The following is a 23,334-nucleotide window of genomic DNA, read 5'->3' as shown; positions in this document are numbered from 1 at the left end:
AGTGAAACCCTCCCTTAGAGGTGAGAGCGCAGATGTCATGAGAAAAACGGCCACACGACCAGAGCGCACCGATCCACGCACCGCCCGACCTCAGCCCGCCGGTGTGGGATGCCTTTAGCGCAGAGACGCTTCTTCTTAGGGCAGCCAGTGGACGCTGACGCACGTCATTTACGCTCTCTTCGCTCTTGTTATTGTTGATTTTGAAAAAAACGAGGATCTTTCCCTCCGCAGCCCCCTTTTCTTTAAGTGTTTATGTTTGTTTCTTCATGACTGCTGTTTTGGGAAGCGAGCCCCAGCACCAGCTCCAGCAACGCCATCACCATGCGAGGTAAGACCAGTTTAAATTAAACACACTTTCCCACACAAACACACTGCGCACACAAGCTTTATCACACATTTGGCCTTGAAAGTTTATTCTGGTTTATTTTTTTCCTCCCTTCATAACTGTTTTTGTCACTTTCTTTACACCTACTACCACACTGACTGGAGTTGTCTCCAGTGTCGCGTAAAAGTTCATCCGGATCCTTACGCAGCACCATAATTCAGGCTTTATCCGTGCATGTGTTTTGACTCTGTGGGTGCGTATGCGTGGACAGGACATGCAGTTTTGGCAAAAAGAAGGTTCAAAGCCGCTGGGGTCTCTGGTCTGCGGCTGCAAATTAAAAAGTAGCAGTTGATATTTGGAGCTCCACTTCACAGCAGCTGGATCTGCGCGCACACGCTCAGACATCACACCGGCTCAGGTCCTGCGATGAACAAAAAACATGCTTTATTTTGTTGCAACACGGAATGGTGTGGAGGGATACGCTGCTTTCAAGCGCTCCACTAACCCATTTCCATTACCACTGTGCCCCGCACCGTGGAAGTTGAAATCCAATGTCAATATCGTCCTGTGTGCACACACTCACACAATCTGTATCTCTCTCTCACACACACACATGCACACACATGTCCACGATGACACAAGGGTTAACTCAGCTTAAACCCTTCCTTGCACTTGAATTAGCTTTAAATATTTTTTTTTCTCTAATCAGTCAGCTTGTAAAGTTTGTGGGTCGTTTGAAGCTCAACATGAACACTTTTATATCTGTCCCTTCCTATCGTCGGATGATAGGTTTCTTGGATTTGTATTCACTATAGACCAAACCTCGTGCCTTATCTGTGACGCAAAGTTGCAACACCCATAGATAGATGATCGTGGACTCGAATTTAGACATAAAGTTAATCTGTTTTAACTGGCTCAAACTCCTCGTCGTCTTGTGTGACACACACAAAAGAGTTTTCAGATGTTTAAAGGATGTTACAGAGTTAAATATGAGAAAAAAAATTGTTGGATTTTATCCCACCTGTAGATAGTCTCAGCTTCACATTGTGGTATATTTATTTGCCAAAATAAGTATATTTTGTCCAATTGAAATACAGTTTCTGCTTAAAATTCAGTTTCTTACAAAATAATAATAATTATAAAAAACATTTTATTATTGCATTATTATCCTCATATTTTGTATGAATAATTTTTCTATTATTTATTAAAGGAGAAATATTGGCCAAAATTATTGCCAACATATTTGTGCTTATGGTATTCTTGAAATTAGCATTGATCATAATAAGAGGAAACAGTAATAATTAAGCAACAAAAGTATTTAATAACTTAAAGAAAAAAAACTTTAATTCAGTTTAAGTAGAAATAAATGTAAAATAATGTTTAAACAAGAATCATAAACGATCTATCTATCTATCTATCTATCTATCTATCTATCTATCTATCTATCTATCTATCTATCTATCTATCTATCTATCTATCTATCTATCTATCTATCTATCTATCTATCTATCTATCTATCTATCTATCTATCTATCTATCTATCTATCTATGGTTTTGTGGTTGAATATCTTATAAGTGTTTCTGCTACTTCAGGCCGTCAAACCCTGGGCCAGTAAAAAAGGGGAAGACCAGACAGCCCACCTTCCTCCTTGTTTCTCTGTGATCTCATGGCAAACTCCTCCGTCATGCAGCTTGTATTTTATCCACATTTTAATGGGTCTTGCGTCCACTCTCGTGCACGGAAGGCTTTGGAGGTGGAGGTGGTGGTGGGGGGCATACCGAAAGCTCCTGCTTTCACTTTATAGCTGTAGTTGGCAGGAGAGGCCCCCGAAGCGTCTCGCTCACCCCTCTTTCAGCATGTCTCTCCCTCTTTCTCTCTCTCTCTCTCTCTCTCTCTCTCTCTCTCTCTCTCTCTCTCTCTCTCTCTCTCTCTCTCTCTCTCTCTCTCTCTCTCTCTCTCTCTCTCACCATCTTCCTCTCTCCCTCTGCACGCCCCAAAGGGTTTTGTCAGATAGAATTAAATCAGTGTGGGCCGTGCGGCCCCCTCTCCCAACCTGTGTGTGTGTGTGTGTGTGTGTGTGTGCGGAGTCGAGGCTGTCCTTACACAAAAATGTGCTCACAACCAAGGTTATAAAAAAATAGAGGCCTCTCATGAGCCGTGGCAATTATCATTTAACAAAAGCCACAACTCCTGAAGCCCTGACCGAAGATGATGTCACAGCATCGCCCAGCCCGGAACAGCGAAAAAATAACTGACCCCATATTATCACGAGGGTCTTATCAGCATCAGCACTCAAAGTAAGGTTCAGCGTTATTTAGGGTTATAAACATGATAATTATTTATGTATTTACAACAGCAACACGCTGGCACTGTCTGCAGATCACCTTCCTGTTAAAAAAAAAACACAAAACAATAAAGTAAATTATGTAATAAAAAAATGTCAGTAACAATGGTAAGATATATTTTGGGCATGACATTTTGAGTTGATGTGAATGATTTGACATGATTTATCCAGTTTAAATCAGAGCCAGTCAACATTATCAAACTCTTAAGCCAAATGTTTCATTTAGACTTGAACAATATGAAATATTTCTATTAAAGAGCTCACAGAAACTCAGTGCAAGTGTTTGAAGTACCATGAAAACATGAACCGGCTTTGTCCGCGTGTATTCTGTTCGTCAGTTGTTTCAGTTGTTGGATACTTACATTAGTATCCACAGCGTGTGCCTGTATCTGTTTTGGATTACAGGAAAATACCTATGATTTTTTTCACATTTCTGCCATATAGATGCTCTGCTTTCCGACAGGGCGAAGAGTTCAGCGAGAAGGGCTTGTTGTTTGATCTGTTAGCGATATTTGTCAATCACATTCCTCATCCATCATGGGGAGCGATGAAATAATAGGAACTGGGGGAGTGTGAGAAGAGACTAAAGTAGTGAAGTGATGACAACTGGTGTCAAAAAAAAAAGAGCGAGGAGACAAAAACAAAGATGTTTTCCTGGAACCCACGACAACTCATTAGTGTTGATTCTAAATCGGATGTTACTTAGATTACCTTGGGAGACTTGCTGTGTTCACATACGAATGCAGAGAAAACCAAGTACACACACACACACACACACACACACACACACACACACACACACACACACACACACACACACACACACACACACACACACACACACACACACACACAAAAAGCTGCATTACTACGCATGACGGCCTCATGCCAATAGAATTAGTCCCATCCTGCTTTGCTTCGGAGGCTTGTGTGAACATTGATTTGTCCAGCTCAAAAGCATCCAAGGATCAATTTTTAGTCAAAGCCAACGGAAGCAGTCTGTTGCAGATTGATCTATGGAGCTCGATGGCTTGTGTTTATGGCTAATGCTAAAAATTTGATTATAGCCAAAAGAGATTATAGATAGGATTTTTTTTCATCGATTGTTTTTAAGTTTTAGCCTGTGTAATGTTTAAGAGGAACACACATCACACACAACCTCAGTCTGACACTACACCGTAAGTGTTTATAGCTGTGAGCCAAGTGTTAATACGGCATTCATTAAGAGCTTCAACTTTGCTTGTGAGTTTACACAACTCGAAGCTGGCACAAGAGAAATTACGCATAATTGTTCACAGTAAGCGTGCATTATTAAGTAACATTTGTACTTATATCTGCACCTATATCTGAGCAGATAATCCACAATATGAACAGATTCACGTCATACGGTAGTGATTGATGAAGAGCAGGTCAGAGAGACATAATTTTAACCAAATCTGTTTCTCTGCTCTGTGAAATCAGTTATTGCACACAATAGCGGGCAGCTGGCCGGAGCGACTCTGGCTGGCAGTGTCTTTTGGTGCATTTGTGGTCAGTTGTCAAGCTCAGCGTTGTTGTGTTGTTTATTGTGTTTTTGTGCTGACTAATGGCCCAGTGTTATGTAAGAAGAGGGGAGAGATTACCCCAAGCCCATGCAGGCCACACTGTTAATCCCTCAACTCAGTCCTACTGAATGACTGAGGTGCAACCGGAGTGCTTTTGCAACAGGTATACACATACATCCGCAAGCACCCAGTCTTGCATTTGGCATTTGCTTTCCCGCTCTTTCTTCACCCGTCTTCACATACCGCCAGTCTACTGCACACCTAGTGTGCGTCTGCCTGACCTTTCTCACGGTGTCTGCGTGAAACATCCCGCTCTGCTGTGTGAGCGAGAGGCCTGGATGGCGGTTTTGTGGTCCCACAGAGTCCCTATCACAGCCCGTGTTTGTTTAGCATGGGCTTAGCAAGCACCCTGTGTTGGCTTTATCCCTCTGCAGTAGTCTAGGCGAACAGTTTCTTTCCTCCTTCAATTCTCTCTCTTTGTTTAATCTTAATACACACAAAGCACAGGCTATACGGCACGCTCCAGTTTGTGTGTTTGCCGTGAGGGATTTCAGCATGTACCACGCCTAAACTCTAAATCTGCCTTGAAGTCATGGAGTCTTGTGACAGCTTCTTCTGTTTTGTCAGTTTTACTCATCCATGAATGCAATCTGTCTCAGTGGACGCACAATACTATTCAATATTAACATTTTCCTCTGATTTACACTTAAGTAAATAACCTGGGGAAGAGAGCAACTGTTCTTATTAAGCACAGAAACCAAGCCAGATATGAAAAGAGAGACAGCAATTATCATAAATGATCTGGTTTTGTGGAGGGAAATACCGAGCGTCGTCTCTGATAGTCCAAAGGGTTTTTAACAGTATACTCTAATGTCATTTGTTACTGTCATGTAGAAAAGCTGAATAAATGCAAGAGGAAAATATCAATTTAACCAGCTCGTCAGGGTCAGGGGAAAGAAAAGTAATAGGATATGTTGTTTTTCCTGCTTTACGCTTAGTCTCTACTTCATTACAGTGACTTTATAAAGCAAATTAATCTGATCTTTCCCAAAGTGAAGTGAGGATCTTAGGGGCAGACAGAGGACAAACCAATGCAGAGAAGTGTGAGTGAATGATTGAGATAAGAAAAGAGGAGGGTAAGTCAGTAAGTGAGAGACTTAAAGGTTACATAATACCACAACTGTGGATGTGTGTGCACATTTGATTTAGCAAGAGAGTGTGTTCCCATGCAAAAAACTCAGGAGGGGTGGCCAAAACACTATTTGTGTTTACCTGCATGCACGACGCATGCACATAGACACACAGATGTAAACTATCACGTCCTGAGATTGTGCTTGCTCTTTTGAAGCAATGATTAACGCAAGTATCTGTAATAGCAAAGTCCACAGTTGCAAACCACCTAGACGTTAGCTAACACTGAAAGCAGATAAGTCCATATGAGGGACTGAAGGTGTGTGTCCATGTATCATTTCAAGCTACTTTGTACATAATCATATCTCATACCTAATTATCCATTACAACAGCCACTGACAGTATCATACATACTTTATTTGAATTATTGTAGTCTTTCTTTCTATTTTTATTTGTACATTTTATTCTCCTGACACACTGTAGGTATGAAGATGAAAGATGAGGTGTATGCACATTAGCTTTGTGATGTCAGTAGATGTCTCTCTCTGTGAAGGTGTTCAGCGTAAGCAGGTACGCAGGTGAATAAGACACAGTAGCTACAATAAGCCTATAATGTGACTTAACCTACTGCAGCATCTTTTCTTAATGACAAAGATTAGTCTGTTTTAGTGCTAGTAATCTCATTGAAGGAACTCTTACTCAGTCTAGCCTTTCTTTTTCTCCCCATCCTGAAATGTGTCTCTTGAAACAGAGCGAGAGAGTGTGTGTGAGGGTGATCACATGTGCAAAGCTGCTGACATTAAGTCTCCTGCAATTCACAAAGAGAACACAATTACAAAAAAATGAGACTCTGGTGCTTTTGCTCTCTCAAATTGTATTTATCAGATGTAATGTTCATAATGCATTAAATCATTTAATCGTCCTCCTGCAAACAGAGAGCACGATACAGCAGGTAAGGAAGGAATGGTGCGGGCTGGGCCGAGCCAAGCTCAGCCGATCCGAGCTGTCTGATAGTCTTTGTGATCAATTTGTCTCTGTGAGAGATGCCCCTGGGGCCACTTTGGGGAGAACCTTGTTAGGCTGAGTTAAATTGTTGCCTGAGGCGAGCTATTAACGGCCATCCCTGGGAGAGGATGCACGCATGCAATCACACATGTGCATGCTCACACACTGGCTTTAACAGATGCACTCAAACACACACACACACACACACACGTTAAGCCCTTATTAAACAAATGTTAAGTTTAATGAGAACTCATTCACATGCTCGTGTTCAGCCTATTTTAGTTGTAAAGGTACACTCACAAGAAGTTGGAGAATACTTTAACCAGTAAATAATAAGTAACTGTTTGGTGCTTCACTTTCTGAATGATCTTACAACTAAAAAATTAAACGGGTTGTATCACTGTTTCATTAAACCAAAAACACAATTTAACTGACAACAGACCTATATTGCAAACATACTGACATATTTTCAAGATAAACGTATGCTTCCCTATTTTTTCTTTCTCAATGCATTATGTATGTTTATCATCAGATAAATGGCTTCAAGTGTACAGTATTTCATTTTATATTTTAGGCATAAAGTACCAGAAATTGTCCAAAGCTGATAGAGGAATTCGGTAAATGTGATTCCTGATCACAAGTCTATGCTGAACTTTTCTTGCATGTTAGTATGAGGTTTTGCCTGTCTATACTTTACATCTGAGCCTTTCTGGAACATGCAGGCATACATGAACAACTTCAGCACTATTCAATCAAATTTTGAGGGAAAGAGTGGTTTCCATCCATCTCTCAGTGATTTAATTCTGTTAGCCATTAACACTGAGTGCTGCTCTTTTCATTAAAGCTTTGAAGTCCATTCAATCTCATTTATGATGATGTTCCTGATTTCTCATTTTATCTGACCGATCAATTACTGTTGCTACGCAGGATGTGACTCCAGCAAAAACTGAGAGAACGTTCCCATCTACCTTATGTAAGAGCTTGAAGCAATTTTCTGTTTTTCTCTGCATGGACGTCCCTGTCTTTCTATTTCTTTTTCTGTGCTGGGATAACCACCTTTGCACTCCCTTCCCCCTCAAAGACACACATGCACACACACACTGTCATCTGCAATTAGACTCAAGAGAAACACCATAGTAGGAGGAGCGTGGGGTTGAGGGAGGATGGTCATTGCCAACAAAATATTATTTTTGACATTATATCCGTCAATATTCGTTTGTGTTGATATATTCCTTTTTGCACTTATTGAATTCAACCAAACAAAACATGAACGCCTCTCGGTGTCCACACATGCATGCCTGCTAATGGGAGGATAAAGAAACTAAATGAAAAGAGGTGCACAACAGATTCAGAATGCTTCTCTTATCTTTCTGAGGGCGAATGTGTGTGTGTTTTCTGTGCATTTGAACACACTGATATGAATGTTGTTCTCATGGCTGATTTCAGAATGATAAAGACCAGATGCAGGTATCTCACACATGCAGTCGCTTCTTCTACTCTGATGCACTGTCTCGGCCCTTCAGGAAAGGTCAAAGGCCATCAGGGTCCTGCAGGTCACCTCGGGGTGGGAGTGTGGGCTTGAATGTGTACAGTTGCCATGAGAGGGAGAGGCATATGGGTCATGTCTGTGTGTGTGTTTGTGTGTGTATATATATACATATATACACACACATATGTCGGGGGGGGGGGGGTTAAGCCAGTAACTAGGTTTGCCCTGTGGATTTTTTTCCCACACCTCCATCTTCTCTTCTCTTGCTGAGGGCACATGCTGCATTGGGCTGGAGACTGTGTCTGTGAGTGTGTATGCGTTAGAGGTAAAGTGGTAAAGTCCAAGCGTGAAAAACATATTGTAAAGTCTGTTTTTTTTTAAGTGGTTAACAGTAATGAATGCATTGGAGCATGCCTGAATGTGGGCTTCTGTCTGTCTAAATGTGTGTCTGGGAGCATGTTGTGGCGCGCGTGTGTGCGTGTGCGTATGTCTGTGAATGTGAATCGATGCACTGGATCACAGCCAGTGGCCCCCTTCTGTTCCATCTCCATGGCGTCCAATCACACTGCGACACAATATTCTATGAGCAAACAGCAGCTGATCCCAGACCTGCTATCTGAGCAATTACCCAGAGTGCTTTGGGCTGCATGGCAAGCAGGACGAACTCATGCCCTCTGACATACAGCGTGCAATGTGGGTGGGGGGGGGGTGGGGTCTTACTGTTTGTACGTATGAGTGCGTTGGCAAAGTGGAGGTGGGGTGGGTGGAAGTTATGAGGATCGACTGATGGTACAAGGGGAGGCTGATGGTCGTGTACGTACGCTTGGGCAGCAACAGTGTGACGGTCTGTAGCAGCGAGTGGACAATACCATGCTGGATGGCAGGAGACGTACAGTAGGGGGAGGGGAGGTGGTCCCACTGTACGGCATTATGATTATTACTACTGCACATGGCGGAGCACACTGTACAAGCACATAACACCAGTACTGGGGCGTGTTACCTTTTAGTATATTATTGAGGATGTTTCACGTCAGTATGTCAGTTCTCTGTCCATCAATCAATTATCAATCATCAGTTCAGGCCAGGTTCCAGCTCAGCGCACGTCCGCAATGAAAATCTCTGACAAGAACTTGGCTGCCAGTCTAAACTGGTTAAACTTTAAACATTATCAATTAATCTACCACTTTAATTGTAGCCTTTCTACTGATTATGAGGTATAGTTTCCAACTGCATTTGAAAGAAGGAAGCAATGTCACAATACTGGTAATAACTAAACTGAAGGTGGAGGATCAAAAATTGTAAAAACGGAAAAGGTGCACGAATGTCTTGATGCAGAACCTAAATAGGTTGCAAGTAAAAAACTGGCTCTGAAACATGTTACACACCAAAAAAAATTGAATTTGGTAGTAAATAGATCTAAGATCTAAGAGCTAAGATGCATTTGCATAGCCAGTGGCTTAAACCAAAAAGGCCCCAGGACTCGCAAACAATGCCATCTAAATTAAATGCCTCACAATTCTGAGTCACAAAGACAAGTACATAGTATGAACTCTCTCTTACATACATAGTAATAAAGAGAGATAAAAATAAGTTATATTCATATGATTTTATTTATTTCTTACAGGAGAATTGACAGTCCATCACTCTTCAGAATATCTGCGTAGATGTTTCAGGAAGTAAAAAAATGCAGGAGATGAGAGTATGAAAGCACACAGCAGACGTCCATTTGAAACCATACGCCAAGGCAGTATTTCATTGATTTTAATAGGACAGTATGATGTGGAAACATGACAGGAGACACAGGGGAGACAACCCAAGCAGCACTGCGCTATAAGCCATTCCCAGCAGTGAGCAGTAATCCACTCAGCGATCACGCCACCAAAAGCTTTCTCGATGTTTTTCATCATTGACAGAGTGAGAAGGAGAGAGAGCACTTGTTCCTCTCTAAGCTATGTGAGACAAGGGAGATTGAAACAGTTTCTCAGAGAGATGGAAATAGATCATGAAATACAGAAACTGAAAAGATTTCCTAGTCACACAGCCACTTACAGAGAGGCAGAACACTCAGAAACAAGCAACAAAAAAAAGAAGTCAAACAGACTGAAGTGGAGAGGATGGTGAAGAAGAGTGGTAGCATAATTCACGGTATATAGACATCTAAAACCAGCGCCAGAGTTGTTCAGATTTAACAAGGGGGCGGTGGGGGGTAAAATGCTGATCTCCTTCATTTTCCCAGAAAATATCTAGTTAACTGGGAAGAAGCTACGCATATTTTTTAATGAAGTGGAGATACCACCCACATTCATCCCCAGCAAATCAACCCCTGGGACCACAGTAGGAGTTGTGTTTGCATTTCAGAAGTGGCTTACACTGGCAGAAGTTACGACAGAAAGTGATTTCAACTGTTCTATAAACTGTGATACTAAAATACCAACCTCTAGAGTGTTCCCTGTTATTGTTGCTGCATGATATTATGTGTTGCTTTGGGTGTGTTTCTGTTGCAGACCCACCCTGGAGGCTGAATGAATGAAACATGCATGTCCAGTCTGCCCCTTTGGCAGACACACACACACACACACACACACACACACACACACACACACACACACACACACACACACACACACACACACACACACACACACACACACACACACACACACACACACACACACACACACACACACACACACACACACACACACACACACACACACACACACACACACACAGAGGAGTGGGAGGGAGGGAGAAAGTAAAATAAAGGGAGAGGAAAACTAGGCATGTATTGCAACATCTAGTGGCCTTAATTTGTTGTTACATTGGCAGTATACACACACACACACACACACACAGAGTGAGATGCCCTTTTAAATATGCTATTTATTCTGAGGGTATGCAGTGTGTAAGTATGTACATGCTTCAGAACAAAGCATGGGAAAGATACTGGTGCAAGGCTCGTGCTTTTTGTGTGCAGAGCGATGTAGATAATTAGGTCTCTATTTAGAGAAATGGCCAGCCCAGGAAATACACAGGAGATCTTCACTTCATTAAAAATCAATTATCACAACACACGTGCCAGTGCAATACAGCCCTCACGGCCACTATCAGCCACACACACACGTGCAACTTTCAAATTACAACAACTATCTTAGCCTTGTTCTTAGTGAGACTTGTCCCTAGTTGGTTCTATCTTTCTCTCCCTCAAGAGATGGTGCACGCCTGATCCTCCACTTAGCGAAAGAATCGCCTGCGTTGCAGTCCCGCTCTTACATAATAACCTCAGGATAACGCTCACGCTCCCTCTGGCTGAAGATGCTGTCAGTCACTTTGACAGGATCAGCTCTGGATGGAAAGAGGTCCCACCCACCCTGATGAAAACCACATATCTTGGGAGCAAAATGATCTCCAGAAAAATTCTGCTCCGGTTTGGTTTGGAAATGAATATCTGCTAAGAGAGGTTAAGAGAATGCCTACCATAGATATCTTTCCTTTATGATTTAAGAATTCAGTTTCACTACAGCAGCTTTGCTTCTATAATGTACAACCAAGACATTAAATGTCCTAAATAAATCATGCATTATTTTACATCCTTACTTTATCCTCTTAAGACACACACCTGAGTGGACATCACATGCTGGGTTGTCCATATCATATTTGATTTCTCAGTGGGGGCCCAAAGCAACAAGAAAAGAAAAATTGCACCAGGTCTTGGGAGGTGAAAGACAAAATAATGTCTTAAATCTATTTGCATTTATGGTATGTAATGTGCTTAAAACAAAATATTTCTTGCATTAAATTTGGTTTTTATTTCTTTGCAGATAATATGAATGCAAAATGTTTTGTGTTTTTCCCCAGTAATTTCACTTCATTTACATATTTACATCCTTTTCTGCACCATATTCAAAAGAACATTGTGATGGGGGACATTTTAGGGCTATAAAAGAGGTAATCATGATGATGATTCATTTAGATTTTAGTTCAAACTTGTAATGCTAGCAGTTGATATTAATCATGATTTTGCATAAAAGTCCACGAGAAGCAAAATAACACCAGTTGTCAACAAATGCATGACAACAATAAACAATTTAAACAAACTGAGGGAATGTCAGTGTTAATAGCGAACATGCAGGTCTACAGGGGACACTGTGATCAGCTCTGTATCAAGAACTATCATTCATCAGTAGTTGATATTCCCACATATGTAAGGCATTTCCCTGGGAAATGTCTGACTTGGTCAAGAGTAAACCATTGTATTCCCAAATGGCACTTAAATTGTAACAAAATACACAATGTGTTTTGCAAAAAAGAAGACTTTTATTAACTATGTTCAGACTGATGTCTTTGAGCTCAGAGGGGTCTGGGATAAACCATCACTCAGTGGGAACGTGTACCGCTCAAAGGTCTATTCGTCCCGTTATAATCTACAAGGCCAAAAAACAACAACAAGGTCAGTGATCATGCTGAATTGTTTTAGTGATCTTGTCAAAGGTATTTTACACTTTTGTGATGGTAATCCCTCTTTTCATTACTGCAAAAAAGAACTGAGATTTTGAAACAATAAATGCTAACGTTAAGACAGCAGCTTTTCTGGGGACATCTGTGTTTGTCAAGCAGACAATACAAAATGAAATCCTACAGATGTTACAAAAGCACAGCTGCAGAGGAGGAAGGTGTGGGAACTGCACAGATCTGTCTGCAGTCCTGACATTGTACTGTTGCACAATAAAAGACATATTTGTGGAAAGATTAGGACAAAATAATACTTGTAATTGTTCATCGTTTGATGTCCCCTCTGTAAAAACATCTTTTAAGTTTGAGAAGCAATAGCAATATTGCAAAGTTGTAATAACTTTATACCTAACATTTTGGCACGTGTTTCAGGCCAGAAATGCAGAAATAGATGATACTGAAGAACAATGTGTATGCAGAGACATTACATGTCTCTAATGAAAAGTGTAACTACATATAAGGATCACCATCCTTTTTTTTTTCATCCTTTTTTTGTCTTTACCACGACGGCTATAATGTAGTCTTGGGTTGACTATGTGTGGAAGTGGGTGTCTGCTGGTGAACTATTTACAAAGCCTTTGCTTCTAAAAGAGAGAGAACGAAAACAGGACAAACAGCGATGATACACTGAGTTGGCTTCATAAACTGATGACATCACTTCCTTTAAGAGTATAACAGCTTAGCACATTATTGCTGTGACAGCCAGACAAGTGCAGCGAGTGGGTGTAACCCTGGCAACAGCAATGCTGTCATGACTGTCTCCCTGTATCCCACCTGACAGTCCCCACTGGCAATAAGCATAACACACACTCAACAATGCACACACCCACACATACAAATATCCACTCACACTTTATCAAACACACATGTACATACTTGTTTTAATACCTAAAAAATCCTTACAAACAAAAAAATTAACAATACCACAAGGCCAGGCTCTTCCATAATTATGTTACAAAAAAACAGCATATAATCTACAAAGGGATACAAAGAAACACAGTGAGGGAAGTTTGAAAAAAAAGTACTTTTCTTGAAAATCAACAGAATCAATCTACAAAACATTATTTTCAAGTTGTTTAAACACTTAGAGATTAATGTAGTTGTATAATAATATATTAATCACAAGGTTTGACCAAAAGTATGGGTCCAAAAAGAGCAACCGCAATAAGAAAGAGAACAGATGAGTGCTAAAGAAGATGATAAAAAGCACAGCTGCCGAACTGTTGTCCTGTCTTCTGTTTATGTGGTTTGTTGATTTCAGCCATGTTCTGGGTGCAACTGACCTGTTTTACAGACTATTAATAGCGTGTCCGAGGCCATGTTCATTGACAGCTTTGTTTATGGAGTCTGTGTGTTGTCCCAGTCTGGTGCATTACTCCGACCCAGTTCAGAACCAGTTGGCTGAGTGCTGGTTTGAATTGGGTCATATCTTGGACCACATCCTAACTCAAAACCTTCACCGTGTTACCTTGAACTTGGAAAAAAAAGCATCTCATTTTGTTTCTGGGGGATTGGACTTCGACAAGATACTATATCTAGATGGCAACATAATAATAAAAGAAACAGATAAACCCGGTAAGGGGACTTAAAGGTCATCTATGTCTTTAACGACAACACTGAAGAAATGTGTAACAAAGCGTCAGAAAATTGCAGTAAAGAAGAGTGCATTGTCCAGTCATGGCCTCTGGACAATTGGGATCAGATTTTACATCACATTTTAGTAATAACCACCAGGGGGCAAGAGAGTGAGTGAATATATAGGAAACGAGAATAGAGTTTAATTTATGGAGTAACAAGGTTCTTTGTCTCCATAATTGCTCTCTTAATACACATCATTTTCTTAAATTGTTCAGAAAAATAATATATGTATTGATATGAAGTCATCATAGAAATGGTATATGGTATGTATGTTTTAAGATGTGTAAAAAATATTCTGCTTTCAATAGTAATTTATCCTGCATATTTCTTTAATTTAAAAATATCGAATTAGATCCTGATTCCTGAAATTCTATATTCCCATTTCCCATGCTCATTTTCTCAATTCCCTGCAAAGCAACTTATGCGTCATTGAAAGTATTATTCATAATTTTTTCTGCAATGGAGAACAGCTGTCAAAAGCTAGGCATATGGGCAGGTAATAATTGATTTCTTTATTTGGATCTCTGTTGACTGAAGCACAGCGTCATCATCCAGAAATACGAACAAAAACGACACTCTTATTCATCTCTGACGCGCAGGTAGAGTTAATAGCGATCATCTGTACCTGCTCAATTGCTAGCCAGACAGAACTACCATTGATCCTCATAAGAGATTATCCAATTATGCATACTGCACACTCATTCTGACAGACATTTTGCACGCGCACATGCACACACATGAATACAGACAGAGAGATGCACATATTAAAAAAAAAGTCAAACCAATGTACATAAACAGAATTAGCCAACTAAAAGTCATATAACTGGACTTCTGCATCCACACTAGCCCCAGACACTCAGATACATGTAACGAAACACACAACACAATGCAGTATAAAAGATTGTATAATGTGCTTAAGAGGGATCAATTAGGTATAATTCATATATGCATGAATGCACAGGTTTTGTTGCTGACTTTATCTGTTACTGAACCTCTCAGAAAATGTAGAAATCCATGCAGAATGGCCCACAGGTGGGACTATGCAAGGAGATTATGTATGAATGACTGTTTCAACTGGGGCTCAGCGGAGGAGGAAACAGCACATCAGGGAAATAATTTAGGATTAGATGGGCTGTCTAATCTCTTTATAGAGACTGTGCCATCTCAGCAGCATACCTGCCTACCTCTACATCCATGTACATCCATGTCTTAACAGGAAGAGCAGCTTTCCCTTTCCATATATTATGGATAGTATATTCAAAGACACCCATTACAGGTGCTTCTGTGAGCTGAAATAGTTTCTGTTCTTATTCTGTGCCTTTGGTTGCAACTGTACATGGAGCTGCCTATACACAGTGAGTAAGAACTAACAGAAAGTGTATTAGTACATGTGTGATTGCTTAAATTCAGACATTATTTTAGTTAGAGGATATGTTGTGTGTGTTCATGAGTGTCTGAATTTTGGAAAAAAAAAGATAAGAATGGAAAAGAAAGTGTGATGCAACCTTTTTTTTTGTCATAATGGGAAACCCTTCTAACCTGCAGGGGACTTTCTTTCAACTGCAACACAAAGAATCCATGCACACAGTGATTTATTGGTGTGTGGTTTTTCTGTGCATGTGTGTGGACATATGCAGTCCTAAGGGTCCCCGTTAGTGGAAAAGCGCGTACAAGACTTAATAAATGTCTACATGTCACTGTGCCCTTGTGAATTTGCAGTCACACAAATACAATGCATCCGCACACTACAAGTTCAAAAAGGTGCTTCAGCCAACCACTTTATGTACTTTTCTTTTTAACTTCAAATTAGACCACCAGCTGACATCTAACATCTTTGATGGAACAATGTGCTATTCATGCGAGCTGTGAAATAAAAATCTATGCTGAATCTGAAAACAATTTGTAACTCAAATCTTTTTTGTCCTCTTGCTTTTTTTTTTTTTTTACAGCCCAAATCGAAGTTATACCATGTAAAATCTGTGGAGACAAGTCATCAGGTATCCACTATGGAGTCATTACATGTGAGGGATGTAAGGTAAGACCTTGTTTTGTTTGAGACCGTTCAGAATCTTTACGTCCAGTCGTGCAGTCAGTACACCTGAGGCCCGTCTTCTTCGTTGACAGGGTTTCTTCAGACGAAGTCAGCAGAACAATGCCTCCTACTCCTGCCCCCGCCAGAGGAACTGCCTCATCGACAGAACAAACCGCAACCGCTGCCAACACTGCCGCCTGCAGAAATGTCTCGCCCTGGGAATGTCCAGAGACGGTGAGGACCCGTTTATCTGCATTTCAATATTTGGGGCAACTTGGTTACGAATGCATGCTGAACCTACATTTATATCACATCTATTTTACTGCCTTTTTTTCTCTTCTTCTTTAAAACTGTATTTGATCAAAAGTGGAAATGTTTCATTTGTTTATTTTTTGTCACCTTGCAATGTACTTCTTATGCAGCTGTCAAGTTTGGCCGCATGTCCAAGAAGCAACGTGATAGCCTGTACGCTGAGGTCCAGAAGCACCAGGCACGGCTGCAGGAGCAGCGGCAACAGCAGACCGGCGAGGCTGAAGCTCTGGCACGCGTTTACTCATCCAGCCTAACCAACGGACTGTCCACTCTCAATCATGAAATAGGGGGCACGTATGCCAACGGTCATGTCATAGAGCTACCCAAAAATGGCCATGGTAACGGAGGTGGTGTTCCAGGGGGCTACTATGGGATGGATTCCACCCAGCCGTCTCCAGACCAGTCAGGTCTGGACATGTCAGGCATGAAGCACATCAAGCAGGAGCCAGTTTATGATCTAACGCCAGTACCCAACCTCTTCAGCTATGGAGGCTACCAGGACAGTCAGCTTGGGTCCAATAACGTCAGCATGGGAGAGCTGGGTAAATAATTTATATTTCCTTACACTAGATTAACTAGCAGAATGGTTCATCATTTCAAACCTATATGAATTATCCACATGAAAAATGAATCATTGCACATGAAGAGCGTGTGAGTCAGAGTCCTAATCTGAAAGCACATGAGGCCAGACCAGCTTATGAGGCTGACTATGTGTCTCAATGCCCTATGACCACCTCAGGTGGGTAGCGAGGACTTAATGAAAATTAAGTACTTTGCATCAACTAATGGGAATGTGGACTTGAAATTTAATGCTCAAGTCCACATTGGTCTCTAACTCTTTATGTATTATTATATCGCCTGCACAAGCACGCACAAAACTGCTGGCTGCACCACATATAATAATAATAATAATAATAATAATAATAATAATAATAATAATAATAATAATAATAATAATAATAATAATAATAATAATAATAATAATAATAATAATAATAATAATAATAATAATAATAGATTTTATTTATAGAGAACTCTTCCTTCAGGGAATCTCAGAGTGCTTACAAGATTAAAACAAGTTAAAACCAGTACAGGAAAAGTTCAGTCTCAATAAAATGTAAAAACTCAGAGACTGGGAAGGGGTGAACAAACTCTCCTTAACAGTTAAAAGCTTTCCTGAATAGGAAGGTTTTCAGGCTTGTTTTGAAATTGTCCAAGTTCTGTATATAAATAGATGATTAAACATTTGAACATGGTGTACGGAAAGGAATAAATGAATCATCCTATTTTCCAGATCGTATTGCTCAGAATATTATCAAGTCGCACTTGGAAACATGTCAGTACACGACGGAGGAGCTACAGCAGCTAGCCTGGCAGACGCATTCCTACGAAGAGGTCAAAATGTACCAGAGCAAGGTGAGGTCTCAAGCTGTGTCAGCAATCTCATAGACGGAACAGGACACAACACTGACCACATTCATCATTAATCAGCATTTATCTGCTTTGCTTTAAAACATCTCTTTTTATATACAAATATATAATACATAAAAATGAATACAAATATGAATACAAATATACAGAAAATAACATTTGCTGAACTTTACTTTCACTAGAAACCTCAAAGCTTTTTGACGACTGCCAGTCACAGCAATAATCACATTTTGTTCATCTCATTCACAGAAAGATAGAATATAGTGTTTATACTAACATTGGGTGTGTTTGGTTCCAGCCCCGGGATGTGCTGTGGCAGCAGTGTGCCATCCAAATCACTCATGCAATCCAGTACGTGGTAGAGTTCGCCAAGCGCATCTCAGGGTTCATGGAGCTGTGCCAGAACGACCAGATCCTCCTCCTCAAGTCAGGTGAGATGTATGAACAGTCAAGGCCAGGCTAAATGTGTCTCTTTTCTTTTAGCATGTCACTCTGGGAAAAGAAACACTCCTTTGTTATTAAACATTTTGCCTGTTTGGTTAGATTATAAGACTCAAAGACTCACATCTTTCCTGCTTGCATCTTCCAGGTTGTTTGGAGGTGGTGTTGGTGCGGATGTGCAGAGCCTTCAACCCTCTAAACAATACTGTGCTCTTTGAGGGAAAGTATGGAGGCATGCAGATGTTCAAAGCTCTAGGTAAGCTACTAGATTTATGTATTTTGTATTGTTGTGAATAAGAGGCCAATAAAATGAAAGAAAAAGAGTAAAACGTGTTGATCTGAAGGTAAAACAATCCTCCCCTCCGTGTGAGGCATTTTTGCTCATCAGCACATCCATGACCAGAATAAATATAATGACATTCCTTTTTGTCTGTGCTTCTCCTGAAGGTTGCGATGACTTAGTAAGTGCGGTGTTCGACTTTGCCAAGAGTTTGTGTTCACTGCAGCTAACAGAGGAGGAAATAGCCCTCTTCTCAGCAGCTGTCCTAATTTCCACAGGTCAGTTTGCATCTGCAGATGCTTTCGCAATACAAACAGAAATGGTCTACAGCGCACGCATTGAATACACTTTAAAGTACGAAAAGAAAGACTGTTGCTCTGCTGATATTTATCTGTAATGACTCACATAATCACAGCTGAAATAATGACATCATTTTATTTCAACCACTGCGTACACTGACCTCAAAATCTAACTGTCTGTATGTCCAGCTCAGCTGTCTGCATGCATCAACTCTAATTTACCGTCTCTACTCAGATCGACCCTGGCTGATGGAGCCTCGAAAAGTTCAGAAGCTCCAGGAGAAGATTTATTTTGCTCTGCAGCACATTATGCAGAAGAACCACATGGATGAGGATGCACTGGCTAAGGTAGACTGAACCTTTGTGTGATTATATGTCATGCCACCACAGCCTAACTCCAAAAAACAATCAAATCAAACACAGACAGAAGGATATGTGAAAAAAAAATAACAGCCATGCAAATAATAATAACAATAATTCAAAATCTCATCTGTTTATCTATAATTCGACAGTGTACATGGCCATGTACTTGACCATCTTTTCCTTCTGTTTGGCAGCTGATCAGCCGAATCCCGACGTTGTCAGCTCTGTGCACGCTCCATACCGAGGAGCTTCAGGCGTTCCAGCAACTCCACCCAGAAACCGTCAACGTCCTTTTCCCTCCGCTCTACAAAGAACTCTTTAATCCAGACCCAAATTCCGCTATGGCCATGCCCAAGTGACTGCCTACGGTTCAAATGCAAAAACAGCAACAGCAAAAGACCAAGAAATTGAGTTTATTTCACATTACAAGACATCAGTGGCCATGTTGACTGTGTCATCACTGTGGCAGCAGCATATTTCAGAGCTCCCCCAGGCTCGTTTCAGGCTAGCAGGTGAGGATTCATCTGCTAGAAACGTGGCGTTACCGCCAACAATACTAGGAATGTCCAGCACTTATCCCGTCCTGTTCACCGATACAGTCTGAAGAATGTATATATAAATTAAATGTGCCCCAAGCCACAACCTGTGGGGCTTCCACCTGTGTCCTGAACTGACTGACCAGAAATGTACAGACTTTAAAACATCTAGGAACAATTTTTGGGAAAAAAGAGTGCAAGTTAAATTGGTTTAACTTTGCAAAAAAAAAAAAAATTTATTTGTCTATGTTTTTCCACATAAGGAAATTGTGAAGTTGAAGAAGTTGGATGGGGGAGGGAGCTGTGGATTTAGAGAAGCTACTGTAGATACTCTTCTAGTGGAGAACGGATTCCAGTATTACTACTTCTTCTGTTAAAAATAAGTTAGTTCTAATTTAAATATACAGCAGTCCACCGCGGCTGACTTTACCTTGTCTATGTGTTCTCATTTTATTTGATAGTTTCTTGTGTACAGAATTTGTAAAGTTGAGACTTGTAAAAGAATAACGGGCAAAAGCCAGGAGTGGATTCGGGTTTGCTGATATACAGAAGCCTTGTCTGGATTTTGTTCAAATGTACAGAAGGTGCTGCATCCTTCTGACCAGAACGTATAGAAATGTAAAGAGAGCATACTGTATGAAGGATTTAAAAAAACAAATAATGATAATTGCTACTACTTTTCAAGGTGAAGATATATACATAAATATTCTATTTTGCAAGAAAAAGAATCTGGCAGATTTGCTGTTCTATCAATCATTTATTTTTCGCTGCAATAATTATGTCCAACAAAAGCTGGACTGCTTTCGAACAATCAAGTAGAACCACTAATCAGAAACCAGGACCTCGCATTGAGCCCCGCACCTCTTCCCAACGTCCCCTTTCCCTGCTCTTAGTCGCTGATGAATCAGGACCTTGACATTTGGCAGAAATGGGACAGAAGTCCCAATAAAGATGTGAATTAAAGATCCAATGAAAAAAAAGTCAATCAAATCAAAACAAATTAGACTGTAAATCATTTGCACAATCCAGTCCATGGATGTCAGTCACTCCGGGCTGTGAATATGAAGGACCCTTTTTCTGAAGAGCAATAACTTTCACACTGCGTTTCTGATCGTACTCCCCTCTCCTTCCCTCCTCTTCCCCCTTTTTTAACTGTTCAGAACAGGGTAGCAGTGTTAATTCAGATGCACTATATTTCACTCTTCATTGATTACTTTTTACAATCATCACTACGGATGGTGCACATTCCACCTCTGACGCCACAGTGTTTTCAGTGTGACACTATGTGGTCCGGAGTTTAGACACAAAACAAAGCACTGACTGAAAAATGTGAAGAAAATGCCAGTTAGCCTCCATTTTCAATTTATACAGAAAGCTTTGATAGATTTTATTCTCCACTTAGTCATCTCATAATCTTTAGCACTTAGGGACTTTACAATACTTTTTATCTGGACACTGTGTAAAATCATACTTGCGTAAGTGGGCATTTATCCCACCTGAGCATGTTATTGTCACTGTCTTTTCTTGTGAAGGAACAATCTGAATATCCTGAGTGATAAGATGTTTTAGGGGGGTCTGGATACATCCATGAGATGTTCTGAATGCATTATTTGTTTCAAAGAGCACTCTGATAAGCAACAAGAAATCAGGTCAAAAGTAGTCTTTTATCAAAATACGGGATCTTGACTAAATTAGTAATCTGATGGTACCGTTTTGGAGATTTCTCTTTGCATTTCAATCCAACACAGCGTTTAAACCTGATTTTTAAATGCCTCGACGAGTGGACTCAGTCCCTGTGTTACTTCAGCACTATAAAAGGAAACCTGTCTTAGGGTTTCTTATATTTGCAAAATCTTTTTGCACAGTGGCCAAGTTTTCAATTTACTGCAGGCACAGACAGTCAAACTAGTAAACCATCTATAAATGTGAGAAACACTGGGACCCTTAACATTTTTATCCTGTTGTACATGTTTTTTTTCCCACTGATATAAAGATGTTGGCGGGATGTTGGAACAAGCATGGAAGTTATCCATTAAGTTCCATGTTGTATCAGTGATCCGTTCACTGGTTCATCCAGTGTGCAGCGGTTTTCCTTCAGGCCCTGACCACACCGCAGATTAGAGACCAGACACTCTTAAAGACAATCACTTGCTCATTAAGGCTTGATGCACTACACAGCATCTCTCAGGGAGCAGCTCTTTTTCTGACTTTGCATTAAAAGAGGATTTAATATTTTTGCAAATTTACAAGAAAAAAAAATTATAAATGAAGAACTTTTTTGGATTAAAAAAAAAGGTATATGCTGCCAATGTATGCCATCAATGGAATCTGCCCAGACAAGGCTTTGATAGACATACGTTTATGTGTGACTGTGTGTGTGTCCGTGTGCGTCTAGAGCATGAATTCACTGTCCATATTTCTGTAGAGACTATATGACGAGCGTCTTTGCATTGCAAAAGAAAAATAACAAAAGCATACTACACATTTTGCTCTTGCCACTACTGTGTGATCATGTTTACTGCTTCTGCTGCTGCTCTTGGGACAGTGAGGGAAGTCCACAAGTTAGCTGTTATTTAAACACCATTTCAACACCCCAGGGACAGTGAATTCCAACTCTTAATATGAAGTTTTTGTGTGTGATATTTTTGTTTTCCCTCATTAGACTGTGAATCAAAGGGGTGGAATGGGGTTGTGAGGGGGAGTGTGCTGGCGAGAAAAAGTGGCAACCAACACTGTAAGTAAGATACTGTAGCAATAAGAACTGGAGGCATTTACTACTGTCATGTTTGCATTGTAAGATTATTTTTTATTTTACTACTATTTACTATTATTATTGTTCTTATTATGACTACTATTCTTCTATTACTATTAGCCTATTGTTGTTCTGTTCTATTTGCATGGCGTTTCATTGCAATTAAACATTTGGGGCTTATTTGCGTTTTCCCCTCTCATGACAATGTGGGCTTCATGAGATTTGTTTTCTTTTTTTTTTTTCTTTTGACAGGGTGGGCAGTGGGTTACGGGTAAACTCAGTATCAAAAATAAGTTGAACAATTCCTTTTTTTTCCCATAAGGTGCAAGATTTTTTAAATTTTAAATTTGTTTTTGGATTTGAAAAAGTTCTTTCTTCACCCTCTGAATGTGTGAATTGATATGTAATCGGTAAGCGATCGGCCTTTCTGAACCGGCCTTAATCAGGTGGATTGGAAACCCTTTACTTGCTGTGGGAGGGAATGATGTGAGAAGGATTATTGTTGTGAATGTTATGGAGTAGTCTGTTCAACTGAACGCACGATGCGCCTTCACTACTCCATCAACACAGAATCAGTCAACAGAGCGCAGCAGTGATCTTCCGTCTTTGGGATGGAAAGCTGCGCAGACGGTTATAATACACTTGGGTTGAAACGCATTTCCCATACTTTGTTAAATTCACTCCAAACCTCCTTCTCCCCTTTCCTAAGAAAACATGTGCGAGTATGAGCGTGTGCGTGTGTGAGGCAAAATAAAAATAAAAAAGAATGATGGGATGTTTGCTCTACCAATGCTTTGTAAACTTTCTTGACGCATTACATGTGTGCAATTGGAGTAGTGTTTAAAATTTTTAATTTATTGTGTAGAATGTCTTTGCATCCCAGCAAGAGCAAATAAAAG

General features: G+C 40.3%; 1 protein-coding gene across 2 annotated transcripts; it reads left to right on the top strand.

Moving 5' to 3' along the window:
• Positions 1 to 20,112, top strand: rorb (RAR-related orphan receptor B). Of its 2 annotated transcripts, none has more exons than XM_061730837.1 (10): positions 1 to 328; positions 15,939 to 16,024; positions 16,114 to 16,255; positions 16,444 to 16,875; positions 17,628 to 17,749; positions 18,063 to 18,195; positions 18,354 to 18,461; positions 18,653 to 18,763; positions 19,020 to 19,132; positions 19,342 to 20,112. In XM_061730837.1, exons 1-10 carry the CDS (start codon positions 322 to 324, stop codon positions 19,504 to 19,506), a joined length of 1,419 nt encoding a protein of 472 aa, XP_061586821.1. In that variant the 5' UTR covers positions 1 to 321; the 3' UTR covers positions 19,507 to 20,112. The 2 variants fall into 2 exon arrangements, with proteins under 2 accessions (XP_061586821.1, XP_061586820.1); XM_061730836.1 differs by lacking the exon at positions 1 to 328 and adding an exon at positions 15,161 to 15,344.
• Positions 20,113 to 23,334: the final 3,222 nt, after the last annotated feature.

Source organism: Cololabis saira, chromosome 9 (assembly GCF_033807715.1).
Source record: "Cololabis saira isolate AMF1-May2022 chromosome 9, fColSai1.1, whole genome shotgun sequence".
Taxonomy (NCBI): domain Eukaryota; kingdom Metazoa; phylum Chordata; class Actinopteri; order Beloniformes; family Belonidae; genus Cololabis; species Cololabis saira.
This window is presented reverse-complemented; position numbering and strand designations above follow the sequence as displayed.